We start from the raw sequence: 21818 nt of genomic DNA, 5'->3' as shown, positions 1-21818 counted from the left end.
GCAAATGTATTAAAATGAACTGTTCATTACAGAAGAGGAATGAAAAACAGTACAACTTGGTCAACAACTAAAAATGATGGTGGCATTCACTATAATGAACATCTAGCATATACGTCAAGCCGAAAGCAATATATTCATTGCAAATTGTAACCAATTGTTCTAAACATGTTTGTGTTTGAACAAGATATACTGAAAAAAACATGTTTTGTTCCCACTATGGAGGTCAATGGCTGTTTTTTTTCCTGAAAATTCTTCAGAATATCTAGTTTTGTCTTCAGCAGACTAAAAAAATTTATAAAAGTTTAGAACCACTTTTTTATTTTTGTGTGAACTGTCCCTTTCATGTTCAATTGCATATTCAATTCTGAACCAATCCATGAGCAAATACAGTACCTGTTTTGTCTTGATGCATTTTAGGACTATTTAATGTATTTGATTCAAACAATTTTGGAACATCATGCCATTTTAGGTGATAAAATGTTTAATATGTATTTAATCGTGTCCCAAAAATACAGCATGGGGTTAAGGTTTTGTTTGGGTGTATAGGTGGACGGGAACAGCAGCACCCTCAGCATGAGTGTACACTTCAAAATGCTGAAGAAACTGGTAGAAGAGCCCACCTTCAGTCAGATCCTCATCCCACTGCAGTCTGTCCTCATACCCACGCTACCTTCTACTGGCGGAGCAAACCCCAAACATGATGCCTTTCCCGGACACTGGGTTTACCTCTCTGGCTTTGATGACACCGTGAGTCCCACACCCCAGTTTCTGATCACATTATGCAATACTCTTTATTTTAGATGATATGTTAATCACAACATGCGTTTTATTTCCTAAAGGTGGAGATTTTGGCATCCTTGCAGAAGCCGAAAAAGATCTCGCTCAAGGGTTCGGATGGAAAATTCTACACCATGATGTGCAAGCCCAAAGATGACCTGAGGAAAGACTGCAGGCTGATGGAGTTCAACTGCCTCATTAATAAGGTAGTGGCCGCATGCTGTTTAGGAAATGACCACATTTTTTTCATGGGAAATTGGGCAGTAAAAATTTGCTTTTTGTTAGTCTTTGAGGAAAGATGCAGAGTCTAGACGGAGGGATTTGCGCATTCGGACGTATGCTGTGATCCCCCTGAATGAAGAGTGCGGAATAATTGAGTGGGTGAACAAAACAGCAGGCTTACGCCACATCCTCACAAAGCTGTATAAAGAGAAAGGTGGGTGAATTTCATTGCCTTTAAGTGGGGATGCACTTAATTTTTGGCCTCTGAAATATGTCGGCTGAAAAATGCATTTTCAGTTTTAAGCTGAAAGAGGAAAACAGCAGAAAAATGAGCCAAAAAAATGCCAGTGTTCAGCATGCTGGTTGTATTCTCCCTCCGGCTGTTGTCATGGCAAAGTCCACTCAAGAAACTTGCCGTCAGGACATTTCTAAACATTCTTGTTCCTGCTGCTTGCTATAATGTCACTGCAGCAGATCTTCCATTTTTTTTTAAATCTGTATAATTTCAGTTTAATTCTTTTAAATTAAAAAATTACTTTTATTTTAGTTAATAATGTGATAATTAAATATTACAAAGTATTTTATGCTAAGTCCTTTCAAAATTGTTGGTTTTAGTTCTGACCTAAAATTTTCTTTTTAGTTCTTCCCTTGCCTCTAATTCTCTTTTGTGATATACACTGTACAGATAAACAGTGTTTCACAATGCATTTATGTCAAAAAGAATAGTATTTTGAGTCATGGAATTTCTGCAATTTCATCGAATTTTAAAAGGCCTATTCCAGACATTGAAATTCAGGATTTTTATTTTGTCCAAATCATGGAATGTCAGTGATTTTTGTCTTTTTCAATACTTTCATTCTGCAAAATTCTAAATGTAACTTTTCTGTTCTGTATTTTTTTTCATGTGTTTTGTCTATTATTTTAATTTGGCTTTTTTTCAGTGGCATTTAAATTTTTTACTGCTTAGTAGTAAACATTTATGTTCAATGCAGTCACAAGGCTGTACCTGTTAAATACTGTGTGTGGCTTGTTTTTATATTTATTATAAGTCATGGAAATTCTGCATTTATTCAATGAATAGAGGATTTGGCATTTGGTTTTGAGTGGGAACTATAGAAAAAATAACCTGGCCTGTTTTGTTTTGTTTTTTGTTTGTTCGACTTTAAACAGGTCAAAAAATAAGAAATATTTTTTCTTGAATTGTTTTGAAAAGTGTTGCATGGATGCTTCGTATGTTGGCTACTATTTCCCTTTTGGCTGATAAATGATAATTTTTTATGTTACTATTATCAGTGCGAGATATTAGGAGGATAAATTGCAGATTAGTTTCAGCAAGTATGTATTAAATTGATCAAAAGTGATTGTAAAGACGTTTTAAATGTTACAGAAATTTTCTATTTGGGAAAAAAATGCTATTAGGGTTTGCTACAACTGTTTTGAATGTTGATAAAAATAAATATAGGATATTAGAATTATTTATAATGGATACGTGACTCTAAAGACACTGACATTGTGACTTAAAAATATAAAAAAAAATTTTTTACAGCAGATGTTTTACAGTATTTTTGATAAGATATAAAAAATCACTCCTCAGATATACAATAGTATATTGAATGTGAACATATTTATTAACCAGTCAAAATTAAGCTGCTTTAATAACTTTTTCAAGGCTGCCAGTGTCTCCATTAAGTAATTTTTAATGCAGCTGAATGAAAGTGGTGTACTTGTTCTTTAAAACAGGGATCTATGTCAGTGGGACAGAACTGAAGAAGCTGATTTTGCCAAAAACGGCGCCTTTTCAGGAGAAGCTGAAGCTGCACAAAGATGTGCTGTGTGCCAGGCACCCTCCAGTGTTTCATGAGTGGTTCCTGCGGACCTTTCCTGATCCCACCTCTTGGTATTTATATATGTATAGGACAGACTTCATTGTTCATATTCATGATATCTGTGCACTGTTAAATGCTAATTTATGATGCTTATTTATATTAGCTATTGATAACTGATAACTGATTCATTTTATCTTTGCAATGATGAGGTAAATAATATTTGACTAGATATTTTTCAAGACACTTCTATACAAAAAAGTATAAAAGATAATTGACTAAACCAAAGGAAAATTAATGTATATAGAGTAGACAAAAGTCAGTACCAAATCCAAAACTGGAAATAATCAAAACAAATAAACATAAGATTTAACAATTAGTACACCCAAATGAATATGTTGAGTAAAAATATTGAATAAAATTTTAACAAACAGAAAAATCAAGAGAAGCATAAAAAAAATTGTTGAAATTGTGTAGCTTATATGTATTAAATGTATTATCTTTCTATTCCTAAAAGATTTTAGATCACCAAACTCCCATTTTAACGAATATGCAGTAACTGTTTATTGAACTTTTTTATTTAAATGCACAATTTATTCACTATATGTATTCACTATTTATTATTCTCTGTATTTATTCACTGTGAAATGGATAAAAATTTACATTTTCGTTACTCATTTATGCCGAGCACCATATAGATCAGTGTTTCTCAACCACAATCCTGGAGGACCACCAACTCTGCACATTTCCAATCTCCTTAACCAAACACACCTGATTCAGATCAACAGCTAATTAGCATTGCCTGAAAGACTTGTAATGGGTGTGACATGCAGTGTTGGTGGTCCCCCAGGAACGCGGTTGAGAAACACTGATGTAGTATATATATATATATATATATATATATATATATATATATATATATATATATATATATATATATATATATATATATATATATATATATGTAAAGGGATATTATGACCATTAAATTAACTGACTATTTACCATCAAGGGGTTCCAAAGCTTTGCGAGTTTCCTTTTTCTGTTGAACACAAAAGAAGATAGTAAGATAAACAAATACTATGGAAGTCAATGGTAAGGGTTAGGGTTATCTTTTAAAATGAACAAAAGAAAGAAACTCAAAGAGGTATGGAACAACTGAAGGGTGAGGAAATGTTTTTCCTCTGGGTGAATTTCTGGGTGAACAATCCCTTTAATTTGTTTTATTGCAATGTTTGTTCACAGGTACAACAGCAGGTCTGCGTACTGCCGCTCTACTGCCGTCATGTCTATGGTGGGTTATATTCTTGGACTTGGCGATCGACATGGAGAAAACATTTTGTTTGATTCTTTTACTGGCGAGTGTGTCCATGTGGATTTCAACTGCCTCTTCAACAAGGTGTGTGAAGACACAGTGTGACCATTTAATTGAATCATTTCCTAAACTTGACATCTTTGACTAACTGTATGACAAATGTGCTATTCTACTCTTAAGGGGGAGACGTTTGATGTTCCTGAGGTGGTTCCTTTCCGGCTCACCCAGAACATGGTTCATGCGATGGGGCCCATGGGTACAGAGGGGCTGTTCAGACAGGCCTGTGAGGTCATACTAAGACTCATGAGAGACCAGCGGGAGCCGCTCATGAGGTAAACACCCTACAACTTAAAAACAAACTCGCTGTTCAATAGTTTGATGATTGTAAGGTGTTTTTTTTTTTATGAATTTTCTCAGGCTCATTAAGATATTTATTTCATAATATTACAATAAAAAGCAAATAACATTGGGTATGTTTTAAAATAATTATTTTCTGTTTTGATATTCGCTCACATTTTACAATAAGGTTGCATTAGTTAATGCATTTATGAACTAACAATGAACAGTACTTGTACAGCATTCATCAATCAAAGTTAATAAACATTGTCAATGCCAGTGGTGTAGTGGTTAATGCGTCGATACATGCACTCCCCAGAAAATAATTAAATTTAAAAACAAAAGTTAATAAACGTTTAATAAAACATTTGTAAGTTGAAATTTGTGCTTGTTAACATTAGTTTTAGGCTGAAAAAACAAAGCATTTCTTACATACAAATGACTATTTGTTACATAAAATGCTTTTGTTTTCATGAATTAAATAAGCTAATTTGTCTGCAAACAGTTTTTTTCTGTTGAATGTGCAGTGCTGTAATGGCATCATTGTTGCAATATACTCAAAAAACTGTCATTAAGTGTGATTAGATATTATAATCCATTTGTAACAAAATATATTGCATCAAATATAAAATTAACAGTAGAAAATTTCTAATTATATTTGTATTATATTGTAATCTGCATAATGATCTCTTTTTATTTCCTACCAGCGTTTTAAAAACATTCCTGCACGATCCTTTGGTGGAGTGGAGTAAACCAGTGAAGGGTTTCTCAAAGACACAAGTCAATGAATCTGGAGAGATCCTCAATGAGAAGGTACTTCACCCGTTAATTCCTCAAGCCTGAATGAGGACCCTCATCTGTGACTTAAATCATACATGCTTTTATTTTCAGCTATGTAAACATGAAACTCAACATTAAGTACACAAGTGCCTTGGTTTATGTGCATATTAAGTTAATGTATTTAAAGTGCAAAGGTCACGTGGTATTGTAAAGTGTCCTTATATTATTAGATTTAAAGGTATTCCTGTCAACCCTTCTGTTTTTACCAGGATTTTCTTGAATTTTACCTTTCAATCATGCGATCATCCTCTTAAAATATTTTCCCGTGTTTCTACAGAATTTTTTCTCTTTATGAAAGGTCGAAGTAATATGTACACAGAGCCGATCCTCCCTATAAGCATAGTACCGCCCCTTGCTTTTAAATGATCTTAAATGAAGAGGTTTTTTTTTTTTTTTTTGGTTAATATTACTTTCAAATTAACATAAAAAATGGCCGCAGTGCCCTTCTTCCTATTAAAACCCATGCGCACTTGCCCTTCCTATGCAAGCTTCAGTTCACGTAACTGTGTGACTCTCAGATGCGCTCCATAATGATAGAGACACTGTTCCTCAAGTGGCTGAGTGTAAAATCAGCTTGAAGAGGAGCAAAAGTGGACAAATAACCATTGAGAAAGTTCTTACTGTAGTGTTTTCACAAATGTTACGTGAGATCTGCTTCCTTCATGTTTGTCTGTTGTCTGACGCAGTCGAGGGCAGAGATTGAGGCCCAGTGACAGACACATGGGAACAGTGGGCGGGGAGAACTAGCATTAAAGGCACAGAACACAAAAACAGCAACAAGCTGTTTACAGCTAAAAATCACAAACTTCTGAAAGCTATAATAAATAAACTGATGGGTGTTTTGAGCTGAAACTTTACAGACACATTCTGGAGACACAAAAGACTTATTTTAAATCTGGAAAAAGGGGTAAACTAGGTGCCCTTTAATATTAGAATCATTTTCCAATTCATTAAAATCAATTTGGGGTTTAATGTCTGTAAACCCCAACAGTAAGCAACTCTGCTTTGATTGGTCAAGCCAACTCAATAAGCCAACTCTGCTTTGATTGGTCAGCTGGCTATGTCTTTTTTAAATGGGCTTTCCTTATCCATTTCCTTTCGTATAAGAAAAGCCCATTTCAGAATGTTTATCTGTCGCAGGAAGATGGGGATTATGCAAATGTGTCAATCTGATCATGTTGACATAGAATGGTAGAAGCATAAACCATAGTGGATGTTATATGAAGTGCACTCAATCAATCCCACAATGCACAGCAATAACGTGTCTACAACCCATGAACGCTCAACAGCTTCATAGTCTCAAACTCAATTCCTGGAGGGCCGCAGCTCGGCACAGTTTTGCTCCAACTTTAATCAAACACAGATGATCTAAATAATCGAAGTGTTCAAAAGAGTTTTGAACACCTTGATTAGTTGCATCAGCTGTGTTTGATTGGGATTGGAATCCGCTTCATTTGCACGTCAAATTCACTTCACAACAGACGCGGATTCGCACGATGGGCGGGGCTTCGGTCTGCCCAGTGACTCTAGCATTGTTGCTAAATGGCTAACATGGATTTTATTGAGAAAATAACTGTGTTTATATGCTTTATGAAGGCTGAAAAACAGTGTTGATTTGTTGGGAGCCGTGTCTGAGTCCACTAGATCTAACTGTGTTTATGTGCTTTATGAAGGCTGAAAAACAATGTTGATTCGTTGGGAGCCGTGTCTGAGTCCACTAGATCCTTTCAGAGGTGCACGCAGCTCTGTGAGTTCATAAACTCCTCCAGAAACTAAACTGGATGATGGAGGCTTTCAGCGGTGCTTCTGACTGAGCCGAGCCCAGTTTGATTAACCGGTGTCGGCAGGAGGATTTTCCCCTGGGACAACAACAACAGACGCAACGTCATAATCATGCCCCCACAAGAGCAATCTCCTGATTGGTTAATGCGGCGCGAATGTTTGCTGAACTTCAGTTTTTCGAAGTCTAGCGATTTGTGCGAAACATGCAATTTGCGCGTTAAGTGTGCCAATCGTACAAAACAGCCAACTCGCGCTGCTTCATTAGGTGTGAATGCAGCATAAAAGTTTGCAAGCCAAGTTAATTTAGGTGTCTGACCACAAGATGGCGCACATATAAAATATTATCTGCATTCCAAATGGCACACTATGCACTTACGCACTATGTACTTATGCACTTACACACTCAACAGCAGAGTACATGTTAGTAGTGTCGTCCTAAATGGAACACTAATGTTTTTTTTTTTTTTTACTAAGCGGAAATTTAAACCGTTTCCCTAATGACGTTTGACGGTCGCCAAATTAGTGAAATAAATTACCAAACTACCAAATAATACCTGCCGTGAGTATAACCGCATTCACCATCAGGAGGCGGTATAATCACTCACATAGAATACTGCTTTCACAATACAAAATCAATGAAGCAATCCAACATCAGTGTCCGAAAGCTCTGCCCTTTCGCTAGGTGAGCAAAGTAGCGGTCATTGAGTGCGTAAAGTGTCCAACAGTCCACACTTCATTTTAACAGTTCAATAAGTTTATCATCAGGGTATTTAAAGGCCACTTATTCTTTTTAGAGTTTTTAGAATGAATGCACTACTTAGACTATTTATACTACAAAAATTCAAAGAATAGTATGCGATTTGGGATGCACCTATTGTTTAATTAAAGTAACGATTGTATACACAACAGAGATCAAAAGTCTATAGCTGCATCCCAAATGGCACACCTTATGCGCTATGTACTTATGCACTTACACACTTAACAGTAAAGTATATGAATGTATTGTCGTCACAAATGGAACACTAATGGTTATTTTACTAAGCGGAAAATCAAACCGTTTCCCTGATGACGTTTGACGGTTGCCAGATTAGTGAAATAAATGACCAAACTGCCACATAATACCTGCCGTGATTATAACCGCATTCACCATCAGGAGGCGCTATAATCACTCTCGTAGGAGAATTTTGCTTTCACAATGCAAAATAAATAAAGTAATCCAACATGTGCGCCCGATAGCTCCGCCCCTTCCGCTACGTGAGCAAAGCTGCGACTGTTGAGTGCGTGAAGTGTCCATCATTCCACACTTCATTTTAGCGGCTGAATGAGTGCATCATCCGGGTATTTAAAGTGCACTTATTATTTTTAGAGTTTTCAGTGTGAACGCACTACTTACACTATTTAAACTACAAAATGACGTAGAATAGTGCATAAGTATGCGATTTGGGACGCACCTTTTGTTTCATTATTAATAGACAGCTCACTAAGGGTTACATAAAATTATCACACGGTCTGACCAGGAAGTTTAAATCAAATACAGCTGAGTAATTTATTAACCAGCCAAACACAAACAAAAAGGCATTTCGGCTCAATTCACTGACTCGTTTCATTCACTCCTTGAAGTGGACTGATTTAGGGAATAGTGAATGAGGGTATAAGGGACAATTTCATATACAGCAAAGGAGATTCAGTGACCCAGCTCCTTCTTTTGATAGACAATATTTTTATTTATTATGCGCTATTTAACAAATTTTTAAAGTTTACATTGAAGAACAGCTATGTAACTTAACAAACAGATATTTATTGAAAACCCGTATGACTCCTGCACTTCAATGTTAAGTAATAGATGCAAAAAGCCATAATTTGACTTTGTTTCACTCTAGGCTAAGACTCATGTACTGGACATAGAGCAGCGTCTTCAAGGAGTGATCAAGAACAGGAATAAAGTGATGGGCTTACCTCTGTCCATCGAGGGCCACGTGCACTACCTCATACAGGAGGCCACGGATGATAACCTCCTGTGCATGATGTACCTTGGATGGGGTCCTTATCTGTGATGAACATTTGCACTTCAGTTGGAGTCGGAGGCCACAATTGACCATAAGCTTTCTGTTTAGTTCTGTACAGTTATGTTTATCACTGTTGTTTTCAGTGTTTTTCAGAAGGTGAATTAAATTTCATTTATTTTCAGGAATGAAACTTCATATGTGTTTTGTTTTGAAGGAGTTTACAGGTAAAATATGAGCACTTGTGCTGTAGAATGAGCAAACGTTGGCAAAACGTGCATTAAAGTGCTTGTACGTACTCCAATTGGTCTTGTTATTGTAGTATAGTTCTGTGTTTCTCAACCACGTTCCTGGAGGACCATCAACACTGCATGTTTTGGATGTCTCCTTTGTCTTTCACACTCATTACAAGTCTTTCATTCTCTGCTAATGAGCTGATGGTCTGAATCAGTGGTGTTTGGTTAAGGAGACATAAAAAATGTGCTGAGCTGCTGCTCCTCAGTATCGTGGTTGAGAAACACTGGTATAGGCCATTTCAATTTGGTCATTCCATTGGCCCATGAACATTTCCTGCTTGTTATCAAACTATTTTATAACTGTAACAACAGACAATTCAACCATAACTTAATGTAAAAACAGCTATCATAATATTATTTATCAATATATAGACCTTTTTGGATTCTCAGAAGCTATAGAAATTAAAAATGTAAAACAGGAAATACGTTGGGACCATTGTTTTTGTTTACATCCCTCAAAAAGGTCTACGTGGTTCTGTTTACACACAATAACGGTTTCCTTTACAGTCATGTCATCATGAAGAACCCTTTTATTCTGAAATTAATATTTGTGTGAGTTTAGGGTTCTTGGTTTCCCGCCTTTTTGTTTTACAAATCTGTAACAGACAAAAGACCTCAATACAATATATTTTTGGAGCTCAGTCATCAACTGCACAGATTGTCAAAACAGGTAAATTATGTCTTTCTTAAGTAGTCTGTTAATTTTCTTTCATTATAACTATCTGATATAATGATAAATAACTATCTGTTTAACCCTTTAACCAGGGTGCGAATTACAGGGGGATTTGTGGGGGATTGACCCCCCCCCCCCAATTAAAGTTTGATCCCCCTAAAGGACGTCAAAACAAGATGTAAAAGGGGGTCTCTTTGAATCTGAGAAAGAGATCACTCTGATCTGTGATTTACCAATAATGTTAGTAATTAAAATAATAGATATCAATTTGACCCCCCCCCCCCCCCCCCCCCCCCCCCCATGACGGTTCATTCCAGTGTGAATGCATAATCACGCCAGTCAGTCTATGCAAGAAAAAAAGTAATTCAACAGCCTGAAACCGGCTGATTTAAAGCAGCATAAGAGTTCACAAGATTGATTTCTCATAGGTGTTTGTTTTTACATGAAGCCTGAAAGTAAAAGTCAAATTAGATGCGTAGTTTGTATAGTTTGACCTAAAGTAAGCCAAAATAGCTAATCAAGTCAGAATAGCTTACACTAAATGGCCCATCCCACAAAACACTGAAAACTTAAATATTCAATCATTCATTTTCTTTTCAGTTTAGTCCCTTTATTAATCTGGGGTCGCCACAGCGGAGGGAACCGCCAAACCTAAATTAATACATAAATAAACACATAAATTTGATTCACTAAAGCCCCAACTTTGATTCACTAACTGGCACTTTGTCTTCATTGTATCTACAGTTAAAAATGCACGGTTCCACACAATTTATTCATATTGTCCCAACACAAATGGATTAAGTTAACTTTTTACAGATTTAACAATTTTAAATGGATTGATCATAAAAATTCAGTCGTTCCAATTAAATCTCAATAATTGTGTTGTTTCAGCTCATTTTTAAATAAGTGGTTTGAACAAGCAATTTTTTTTGAGTGTATTTTCTATTTTTTTTGTATTTATATTCAGTGTATTTTCGAGTGTATTAATGTATTCTGGTAATAACTGTTGTTAAAACACTTGTCATTTTTCTTACAATATCGTAACTTGAACACATGTAGTATTTCTGTTGTGTGGTATTGTATATTTAAATGACTAACAGAGCAAACCCCTTATAAAAAATAAACTAGTTTTATTTTTTATTTTTACTAAATAAAACCACAACAACATGGTGTTTGTAGTAAAACCGTTTTATAAAAACATTTATAAAAATGTTAGTCAGTAAAACAAAATCGAACAATTGTTACACTTTTTCCTAAGTATGAGATATACGACCAGACAGGTAAATAAATACTAATTATATGAATAAAATGAATGGAATTTTGCACAAATGTTTTACACAGTCTATTTAGCACAAAAAGGTTATGCTGCTATCATATGCTGAAGAACCCTAATTTGAATACTTCTTATTTTGTATTTTATAAAGGGAAAATACTGCTAACAGAGAGCATTTTTTCTTTTTCTTTTTGTTCAGAATAAAATTATATAATCAGACAAATTATAAACGCATCCCTCTGTCAAAACCTTTAATTTGTTACTGTGTGTATGCTACTGAATTTAACATGTATTGCTCAGTGCAGGATTAGACATGAAAATCAACTAAATGCCAGTCTTGCATTAATAATCAGTGATATTTGATTTTTTCAAAAATTTTTAACAATAACAATTTGCAGTATTGAATAATAATATTTCAAATACTGCAGCTATAGTAATAACAATTACAGAAAGTAATAATAAAATAAGATAGGAAATAAAAATGTAAGTTTTACACTAACCCATGAAAATAGTGAGTGAGCTATATCCAAAGGGGTATTGAAAACAAACCTGTATCTTCAAATGCAAACGTCTTTAAAAGGGGGGCAATTTCAAGGCTTTGCAACAGTCTATACTCTTGTTGAATTTAGCATTTTCTACACCCTTCAATGTTTTAAAATAAGGACAAAGCTCAAGCTTGAATGAGGATTGAACAAAACAATGAACGAAATTAAGGATTGAACCAAAAACGAACAGAGCTTTGTATTCTTTTCACCCATCGAAATGTATTCAGTGGTATTTCTCTGTCCACAGAGTATGATAATCTTCCTCGTTCTCTGCATCCATTCCTGCGATCAGTGAGTAACTGATGTTGTGGTCAGGTTTTCCTGTGCTCTGATTGGCTGTCGTAATTGCCTGCACACGAGCGCGCTGACAGCCAGAACATCCTCTCCTGTCACGCGCGCGCGCGAACCACCAGCTCCCGCCAAACGCCTTCTGTCACAATCTGCTGCAGGTATGTAATAAATGAGCGTTAACATGATGTGCCATTCAACTGTGTTTAATTATCACAATGCGGTGGACTTTGTTAACGGCTAAAACGTGTATTTAAAGGCGTTGCACGGATGAAACAGAACGGACTGCACGCCAGCGGACAGAACATGTTACAAATAGGAATTATTGCTAGAAAAATCAATGGAATTTCGGTCGCGCGAGGCGTTCGTGATCGGTTCAATTGCTATTATCATGACCTGTTATTGATTAATTGAACTGATGATTAATACAGAAAAGCCGTGTAATGTTGAATATTGTCTTAATATACATGTGTGACCTAGTTTATATGCTTTACAGAATAGCATGTGTGATCAAATACGAGTTATTGATTGTAGTAAATACGTGTTTCAGTAAGATTAATCGCTGTTTGTAACATTATGCGTTTTTCTTACTACAAATCAAGCTGTCTTTTTTGCATTAAGATATATACTGTAGGCTATGTGTGGTTGAATTTGTTTAACATTGAGAAAGACTGTCATAATATTGGTTTAAATAAATATATGCTATTGCACTTGTCCCCATTACGTCAGTTGGGAAACACAACATACAGTTGTAGCTTTATAATAACATGTAATTTGTTTAAAATCAGTTTTATTTGAATGATCAGATGAGATCTGACATAAGGGTCTTTACTTGCTTCTTTAAAACTGTCTCTCGTCTGAATTTTGTGTAAAAAGATTGTGTATGGATTAACTTGCTATGGTTCTCTGGAATGGCGTTAAGAATTAAATAAATTTATATTTCTTTTTTTGAAGATCCTTTTGTTGTGAATTTCTATTGCATGCAGAATAATTTCTTCAACGTCAAACAAACAATAACAAAAAAAAGCTCACTCATATCTTACAGAAAGAAAAATAGACAGTGTGTGCTGAGTAAAGTTCAATTTGTTTTGTGATTTAAGAGGGATACATTGTTGGTTTCTTGTTTTTATATAATTGTAGTGTTATATTTTCTGTCACTTTTCCAGGTTCAGAAAGCATCTTCTGAAATAATATTGACATCTAAATGATTAAATTTAAAAGAAAAACTTACCCAAAGTATAGATGAATAAAAGGACAGTTAATAATAATATAATCATTCTGTATTTGTCTCATATCTAGTCACAGTTATGTATATGAAAACATGGAGCTGTCAAAGAGCGAAGATCCTTCAGATGATCTGAAGAGGTTAAATGAGGCACATGGCCGAAGTAAACGGCCTGATGAGCAAAAATCAAAAATCACCATGAATAATGGATTTGTGAATGAACACAATACTGATGAAAGCCCATCCTCACTGCCTGTGCCAGACACTATGGATATTCTCCCTTCAGGGGTAAGTGACACACTCTCAGAAGGTCACAGACACCTCCGCAGCTCTGTTACAAGGAGCAAAACTCATGATTGCATCAGAGGACTGGGACTGCAGCAAGCCAAGAACCCTGGATATAAAGATGGGACCAGCTGGTGCCATCACCAGAAGCTGCTTACCAGTGTCAGCTTTCCAGGATTTGAGACGCCTCTTAGGTTGCTTCGTGAGAATCAGGATACATCTGGCAGCGGTCATGAAAGCATTGATTATCGTAACCTTACACCTCAAGTGCCCTTTGTGCCCTGCATAGCCAAATCCATTCCAAAAAAGAGGAGCTCTCTGAGGAAACCTAGAAAGGCTATTAAGGACTTGTTTGTTCACAAAAGTTACAAAAATGAGAAAGCTACGCCACCAAGTACACCAAGTCGTGTTTTTGGTGAAAATGCTCCAATGTTAATGCGGACAAGAAAAGCAGCAAGACACAGAAAGTGTAGCACTGCAGGGAGCAGGTGTAATGATGAACTCAGTGAGACGCCCTCTGATTCTTCCAGTGAATCTTGTGCTAATGTCTGCGAGGATGCTGCCTCGTTAAAAAGCTTTGGATCTCAGGCTGGTTGTGGTGAGATATTTGCTGATGATCTTGTATCGCCTGATGGGGCTCTTAACTCTCAGCATGACAGTGTTGCTTGTGAAGCTCCAAAGCAAAGTCCTACTACTTTGGGCATCCAGGGAGGAACAGAGTGTCTGGCCTCTCCAGCCAATGCTGATGTACTGGACATGTTTGGGTTGTGGGAAACTCTGAACAGAACTTTGCTTTCAGAGCAAAGTTCAAAAGCAATGGGACCAGCAACAAAAACCACAACACCAATCACTATATCTCCTTCCACAACCAAGTCTGCAGATATAACAGCCAGTACACCTCATCCTGTAGAACCAGAGATCAAGGAACTTAATGCTAAAGTGATAACACCCAAAAGTGACAACCAAGGGAACACCAGTGATGAGGGCTACTGTGATTATGTTTCTCCTGGTTATGAGGACCACAGCAGAAGTTCCCTCACTCCAGTGCATTCCAGCAAGATCCCTAGGGACACGTACAGTGGGGATGCTCTTTATGAGCTATTCTGTGACCCCAGCGATGCAGAGATTACCCCAATATTTGATGATGAGATTGATCTAACAGACAGCATTGTTGGCCAGTGCAGTGATCTTCCATTATCCATGTACAGCTTTCGTGTTGGAGCAGAGGAGAATCTTGCCCCATCTTTGGCCCGGGACTTTGTTGGACAAGAGCTCCTGGAAAGTAAATGGATGGGGAAGGATTGCCTACTAAAGCTTTGTGACACTGAGATATCTCTGGCTATGGGTGTAGTTAATTGGATAAACCAAAGGACCGACAAAAGCAACCCATCAGAACTGAGATCTTCACAGAAGAATGGCGAAGAAGGTGGGGATTTATGTCTGAGATGCAAAAGTAAGTCAGCGAGGGTTAGAAGACCTCCAAGAAGAGTAAGAACTGTTAATAGCATAAGAGATGCAGCTAAATTCAAAGAGCCAAGTCAGCGAGGTGTACAAGCTCTGCCCTTAAAATGTGATACAAACACAGTGATGTCATCCCTGGCCTCTCCACAGAGTCAGCCCAATACCCCAACAAGTGGCGTGTGTTTCAGGATATTCAATATCGACTCTCCTATGACTCCAGGTGGAGATTTGCAGTCCCCGGTGGTAAGCTCCCCTGGCTCTGGGATAAGGTCTTTGTTTGTGTTGGCTGTAAACAAGGAATCTCTTTGTGAATCTTGCAAGAGTTCCCTGAAAAACGGAGCTAAAGATTTGCACCTGTGCCGTTCTTGTATGTCCCTCATTGAGCACATCAAGACTTCAGACCTTTGGGCCCGTTCCAGTTTGCCCAGGTCCAATCTAACTCCACAGCCAATTACCAGAGACTTACTATCTCCCGCAAGCACATGTGGAATAGGAAGTGACATCAGTATAGCTTCCCTTGTTGAGCAGTGTGCCAGTCAGTTTTCTTCTATGAAGATCAACTTGACTCAAGCTCACCCAAGATGTGAGATAAGAGATGCTGTTGTGCCTGAGCAAGTGGTAAAAAGGAACAAAGAGCACTCTCAGAAATACCTAAAGTCAAAGCACAAGAGAAGGCCAGTGGCAGCTATAGAGAGAGGCTTGCATGCTAGACATCGCTTGGGAAGATCTAGCTTTTCTGAAGATGTGAAACATTCTCTTTTGGAGGCTGGAGGACTTGGCTTTGTCTCTACCAGTTCTTCCAATGATTTGGTTTTGGAAACATACACTTCATGTACTGTTGAATCTGGTGACACGGATGTATCTCAAGCAACCAGGCCTACATCTCTTCCTCTTGTGGCCTCTTCTGAGTTTTCTTGCAGAGAGGGCTTGGTGAAGATGGAAGGGGGAAACTCAGCCAAAAAGACAAATAAGCTAAGACATCGCAAGAAGTCTGCTGTGAATCATGAGGGATCATGCAGTGTCTTTCCAGGGGACAGGAAAGTGGAACGCAGATCCAGAATGAAGAAGGGAAACGCATAATAAACAGGTGAAGGATTTGACTAATCAATAAATGGGGTATATTTGCACATTTATGTCTTTTCTATACTGTCATAGAAAACAATTAGGGTTTTTAATCTGTCTGTCTATTTGTCAGTCATTCAGTCAGTCAGTCAGTCATAGCAGAGTTAAAGTCTCCAAGAAATGAAAACTAACCATATGATTTTGTTAGCTCACATTGCTAGTTTTGTGGTGAACATTTCATCTGTGCATGTCATTAAGAAAAAAAAAAACAATGTTTGACTTTCCCATCTTTAATTGAAACCAGAAAATGCACTTCAGTTTTATTATCAGATTATATTATTTTAGAGGTATTGGCGTGGCTAACAGACTTAATCACGCTGGTCCAACTGTCAGTTTTGACAACAAACATAACTGGTGAGCAGGAGGTTGTAATAACTTTTCTAAAACCCCTTACCTGATCTTTCTGAATAAAATGCCTACTTTACTACATCCATTCAGCCCCCTGTAGAAAAAACCAGCCACGCCCACTGTTTTTTCATTTAATATTCTGTTTCTTTAGAAACTGCGTCACAATAAGAAAAAGAATAACGATCACAGCTTCCGGTTCATTGAAACTTTAAATGCAGATAAATAGTTAGGCAATCAGTGTCAACTAGCCAATTTTTTTATTTTTATAATATCCAAAGCAGAAGATTGCAAGTATGCACACTATTTAGGATATTTTGCTTAAATAGTTTGCGTATATAGGACATTTTGTGGCGTCACAGTTGCGCAGTGGGTAGCATGATTGCCTCACAGCAAGAAGGTCACTAGTTCGAGCCTCGGCTCTGTGGAGTTTACATGTTCCCCCCTTGTTCACGTGGGTTTCCTCCGGGTGCTCCAGTTTCCCCCACAGCCCAAAGACATGCGCTATAGGTGAATTGGGTGAGCTAAATTGTCCATAGTGTATGTGTGTGAATGAATGAGAGCGTATGGGTGTTTCCCAGTGATGGGTTGAAGCTGGAGGGGCATCCCCTGCGTAAAACATATGCTAGATAAGTTGGCGGTTCAGTCCCCTGTGGCGACCCCAGATTAATAAAGGCACTTAGCCGAAAAGAAAATGAATGAATGAATGAATGAATGAATGAAGGACATTTTGAATAAAGTAACACTCACAGATATACACATATATGCATCAAATTAACAATGTTTCAAATGAATGACACTATATTTCGTATCATATATTGGCATACACTTCTAAAACATTTCCTTCTTTCTTAAGCATGTGATGACAAAATCATATCTGATCAGATCAAGATATCTGAATATTAAAAACATATATTTGCAATTTCTCTCCTCTTAATGTAAACCTTATATTATCATAAACTAATTTCTCAATTAATTTTGTCTTAAGCATGTGCAAATGTCTTAATAAATGCTAAATGTTCTTTAGTTAAAAAATTGAATTATTCTGCCAAGTATATATCATTGCTTCTCTGAATTGATTTATACAGAACTGTTGAATTTATTGACAGTATTTCTGGCAAGTCAATTATAAGCAGGGATGGGTACCGAAACTCGGTACTTTAACGGTAACAGTGCTACATTATAAAAGACCAAAGTATCGATAAGCTCTAACGTTAACGGTTCTGCTATCGGTACTGGAGAATTTATTCATTCATTCATTTTCTTTTCAACTTTGTCCCTTTATTAATCTGGGGTCACCACAGTAGAATGAACCACCAACTTATCCATCATATGTTTTACGCAGCGGATGCCCTTCCAGCTGCAACCCATCTCTGGGAAACATCCATACACACTCATTCACACTCATACACTACGGACAATTTAGCCTACCCAATTCACCTGCACCACATGTCTTTGGACTGTGGGGGAAACCTGATCACCCGGAGGAAACCCACGTGAACATGGGGAGAACATGCAAACTCCACACAGAAACGCCAATTGACCCAGCCGAGGCTCGAATCAGCGAGTTTTTCTCTGTGAGGCGACAGCACTACCTTCTGCACCACCGCGTCACCCATACTAGAGAATTATTTCTAAATAAACATTACTTACAGTAGCATAATTTAACTGACCAACCTTTTCTAATTTGCAATATTTGATAATTGTCTGCACAGTTGGCTGTGAAAACAGTTTCTGCAGTTGCCTAAATAAATCTTAAACATTAAAAATGCATTTACATTATTGTATTTACAAATATAGCCTATGAATAGCCGAATTATAAACTATACTTATCAAGAAATTATAAAAAAAAAATGCTTATTTTTACATTGCAAGATGCTCCAAAACACATTAAAAACGCAGTATAAAAAACACAGTTAACTCCCAAAACACTGTTAACTCATTTATGTGAATGCGTTAATGAAAAATCATGAACATTATCTCATTTAACTGCATTTTGCAACTCAAAGAGGGTATTTTTAGCTGCAGGGAGCACAATAAACCAAGAAAGATCCCGACTTCTGCCAAAAAAGGCAAACATGTTGATTTTTCTCTAGAAGAATGGTTAAAAACTGAGAGTCATTTTTCTTCAAACCATTGCACATTCTTTTACAGGAAAAAAGAGGATTTATTTCATTAAAACATTAAAACATTATGCTTATTGCATTAAAGACGTAATAATAAAATAAAGTGTTGTTAATTCTGTTCAATTAGTTTTTTAGTTTTTTCATTAAAAAAACACTAAAAAGTACAGATAAGAGAACCGTTAAGTACCTAACCGATAAGTGGTATCGATAAAAGTAGTAAAACTGTTAAAACCTTAACGAAACCCATTCCTAATTATAGGCAAGTATAAAATTACCTAACAATGAAAAGTAGTCCCTTTCCCAGTACTGGGTTGCAGTTGGAAGGGCATTGCTGTGTAAAACATATGTTAGAATGGTTGGCGGTTCATTCCACTGTGGCGTCCTCTAATATATAAGGGACTAAGCTGAAGGAAAATAAATGAATGAAAAGTAGTTCCTTTACTCTTTTGTAAAAAAGTAATTTAATTGAAGTAACTCGTTACTTTACAACTAATTTCACTCAACACTGCTTACATGTTACCTTTGTAACTTTCCAATTGTAATATTACTGTAAGAAAAGCAGAGTCAGGAGAAATGTCATCATTAACGACTGTGGGGATTCTAGAGAAGCACATTTGCTAGTGAGCCCTCAGAGAAAACATGTCACTTTGTCCTTCATCCGGCTGTCAAATTCTCAAATGCCTTACAGGTATACTCCTCTCAGCAAGCATCTTCTCCTTCAGTTCACTTACAAACGATGGCAAGAGGTGAACCTATTGTTATGCTGTACCATACACACTTTTTACATGCATAAAATACCTAATATATCCCACTTGTTCACTTGAAACGTCCATTATAGTTTATATAGGTGTTTTTGTACAGCTAATCACTACAGCGCATTATTGCAGCTCAAGACCTTTAAAACCTCTTTGCTTAATTACATCATAAGGCAGCCAGTGGTCACAGTTTTTGTGCTTGTGTCAGGGGAAGTGTTTGTGTCTCAGCATTTTAAGGCTTTCTGTGAATTGTACTGCTGTAGCTGGGTCAGCAGAGGTGCTCAAAGACTCTCTTCTAAGGGTTGTTTTTGGTGCGTGCGTCACTGAGCATTGATGGACTGAATATGTAATTAGCACTTCAGTGTAACTGCAGGTTTTAGTTTTCTGCTCTATTATTAGCACTCTTATGCAAACTATTCCCCTAAAAATAGACACACAATGTATTGATATTCACTGATAAAGATATGTTGAAACCGATGCTGATACCTGTGCACTCTGGATAGGTCATACATCTAACTGCCTCAGATTTATAGTTCTCTAGGCCAGTGTTTGTAGTTAATTAATGAGCACTGAGGGTAGCAGAGTTGCTTTTGATAGAGCGTCAAGGTCAGATATCCTCCCTACATATCGGTGTCTTGTTATAAATTGCAGCTGATATCTTGTAACCATAGCAACAGTACTTTGATGGGAAAGCTCTCAGTATTTTGGCCGTGCACCAGCATGAGAGTGAAATGACGGTAAAGTCATAAGGCTCTGCTTTAGGGTTTGATGCTGCAGTTTTTGTGTCTTTTATGTAATTGATTTATTCCTTACACATGTGGTGTTTTTCTTGTTAGTTTGTTTTTTTGGTGATAGGACTTGTGCCTTTAAAAAGAAAAATCAGACTTATGCCACAATTAATAATTTAAGACAAAAGAGGTGGAACTGCAAAGTTAATGAAATTTGAGGACAATAGCAAATGAATTATTTAAATGCTGTGTGACCCTGTTGACACATAATTTGAACGGGAGGAGGTAAATATGTTATTGTAAGCATTTGGTGGGCATTGTTACATGTTTGTACAACAATGTATTAGTATTAGTGCTACATACAGTTGAAGTCAGATTGATTAACCCCCCTTTTTAATTGTTTTTTCTTTTTTAAATATTTCCCAAATTATGTTTAACAGAGCAAGGACATTTTCACAGTATGTCTGATAGTATTGTTTTCTCCTGGAGAAAGTCTTTTTTCTTTTATTTTGGCTAGAATAAAAGCAGTTTTTAATTTTTTTAAATCCAGTTTAAGGTCAAAATTATTAACCCCTTTAAGCTATTTTTTTTGATAGTCTACAGAACAAACCTTTATTATACAATAACTTGCCTAATTACCCTAACCTGCCTAGTTAACCTAATTAACCTAGTTAAGCCTTTAAATGTCACATTAAGCTGTATAGAAGTGTCCTGAAAAATATCTAGTCAAATATTATTTACTGTCATCATGGCAAAGATAAAATAAATCAGTTATTAGAGATGAGTTATTAAAACTATTATAATTAGAAATGTGCTGAAAAAACTTCTCTCAATTAAACAGAAATTGGGGGAAAAAAAAACAGCGGGGCTAATAATTCAGGGGGGCTAATAATTCTGACTTCAACTGTATATGTCAGTGCACTACCCACAAGGCTATTAGTGCCAGCATGTTCATTTGTTTATTGCAAAAAGATTTTAAGATGCTGATTTTGTGTGCATTTTGCATAAAATAATAGTTAATCCTATATATAAATATAGTAGTATTACATGACATTTACCACGTCTTTATATTGTGAGTGATACTGTCATATGAGTTACATATAGGGCCAAATATTATACAGTTTCAAAATGTGCATTTTTAGTAGACATTTATCAGTAGACTTTTTTTTTGCTATTTCTGTGGAGAATTTTGTAAAAAATCTGTGAATTTATGCGGAATGATTTTAGGAGCATCATAACTAAAAACTTAATATATGAAATAAAAATAATACATTTTTAACTTTTATTTAATGTTTACAATGCAAATCCAATTAGTTCCACTTATTAAGCAAGTCTCTCATATAATATCTCTACTAAAATACAGAAAAAATGACTTTACAAACTGTATTGTAAATAAATCATGTAAACATTTTAATATTACTATTACTATATCACAAAATATTAGTGAAATTAAATTAAAAACTGAACAAATGTAAATTTACAGAAGTAAATACATAGACTCAATGATGGGCTAAAAATCTGTGGAAATGTGTGGATTTTTGCACACGTATGTTATTCAACTCATCTTAACATGTTGGCATATGTTAACATTAACATAA

At 36.3% G+C, this 21818-nt stretch overlaps 2 protein-coding genes across 2 annotated transcripts in view; both read left to right on the top strand.

The window, feature by feature from the left end:
• Positions 1 to 9817, top strand: part of atr (ATR serine/threonine kinase) — a 71560-nt gene extending 61743 nt beyond the window's left edge. The window contains exons 40-47 of the mRNA XM_056474359.1: positions 547 to 747; positions 840 to 983; positions 1063 to 1213; positions 2740 to 2896; positions 4068 to 4221; positions 4318 to 4469; positions 5181 to 5286; positions 8976 to 9817. Of these exons, the coding sequence (XP_056330334.1) occupies positions 547 to 747; positions 840 to 983; positions 1063 to 1213; positions 2740 to 2896; positions 4068 to 4221; positions 4318 to 4469; positions 5181 to 5286; positions 8976 to 9149 (1239 nt within the window). The 3' untranslated portion in view covers positions 9150 to 9817. The remainder of the gene's footprint in view (positions 1 to 546; positions 748 to 839; positions 984 to 1062; positions 1214 to 2739; positions 2897 to 4067; positions 4222 to 4317; positions 4470 to 5180; positions 5287 to 8975) is intronic.
• Positions 9818 to 13494: 3677 nt separating this feature from the next.
• On the top strand, positions 13495 to 16224 carry amer3 (APC membrane recruitment protein 3). The gene has a single exon (XM_056465017.1). It carries the CDS (start codon positions 13495 to 13497, stop codon positions 16222 to 16224), a length of 2730 nt encoding a protein of 909 aa, XP_056320992.1.
• The last annotated feature ends 5594 nt before the right edge of the window (positions 16225 to 21818 follow it).

Source organism: Danio aesculapii, chromosome 2, assembly GCF_903798145.1.
Source record: "Danio aesculapii chromosome 2, fDanAes4.1, whole genome shotgun sequence".
Lineage (NCBI taxonomy): Eukaryota > Metazoa > Chordata > Actinopteri > Cypriniformes > Danionidae > Danio > Danio aesculapii.
Note: the sequence above shows the minus strand (reverse complement) of the source record. Positions and strands in the feature narration are given on the sequence as shown.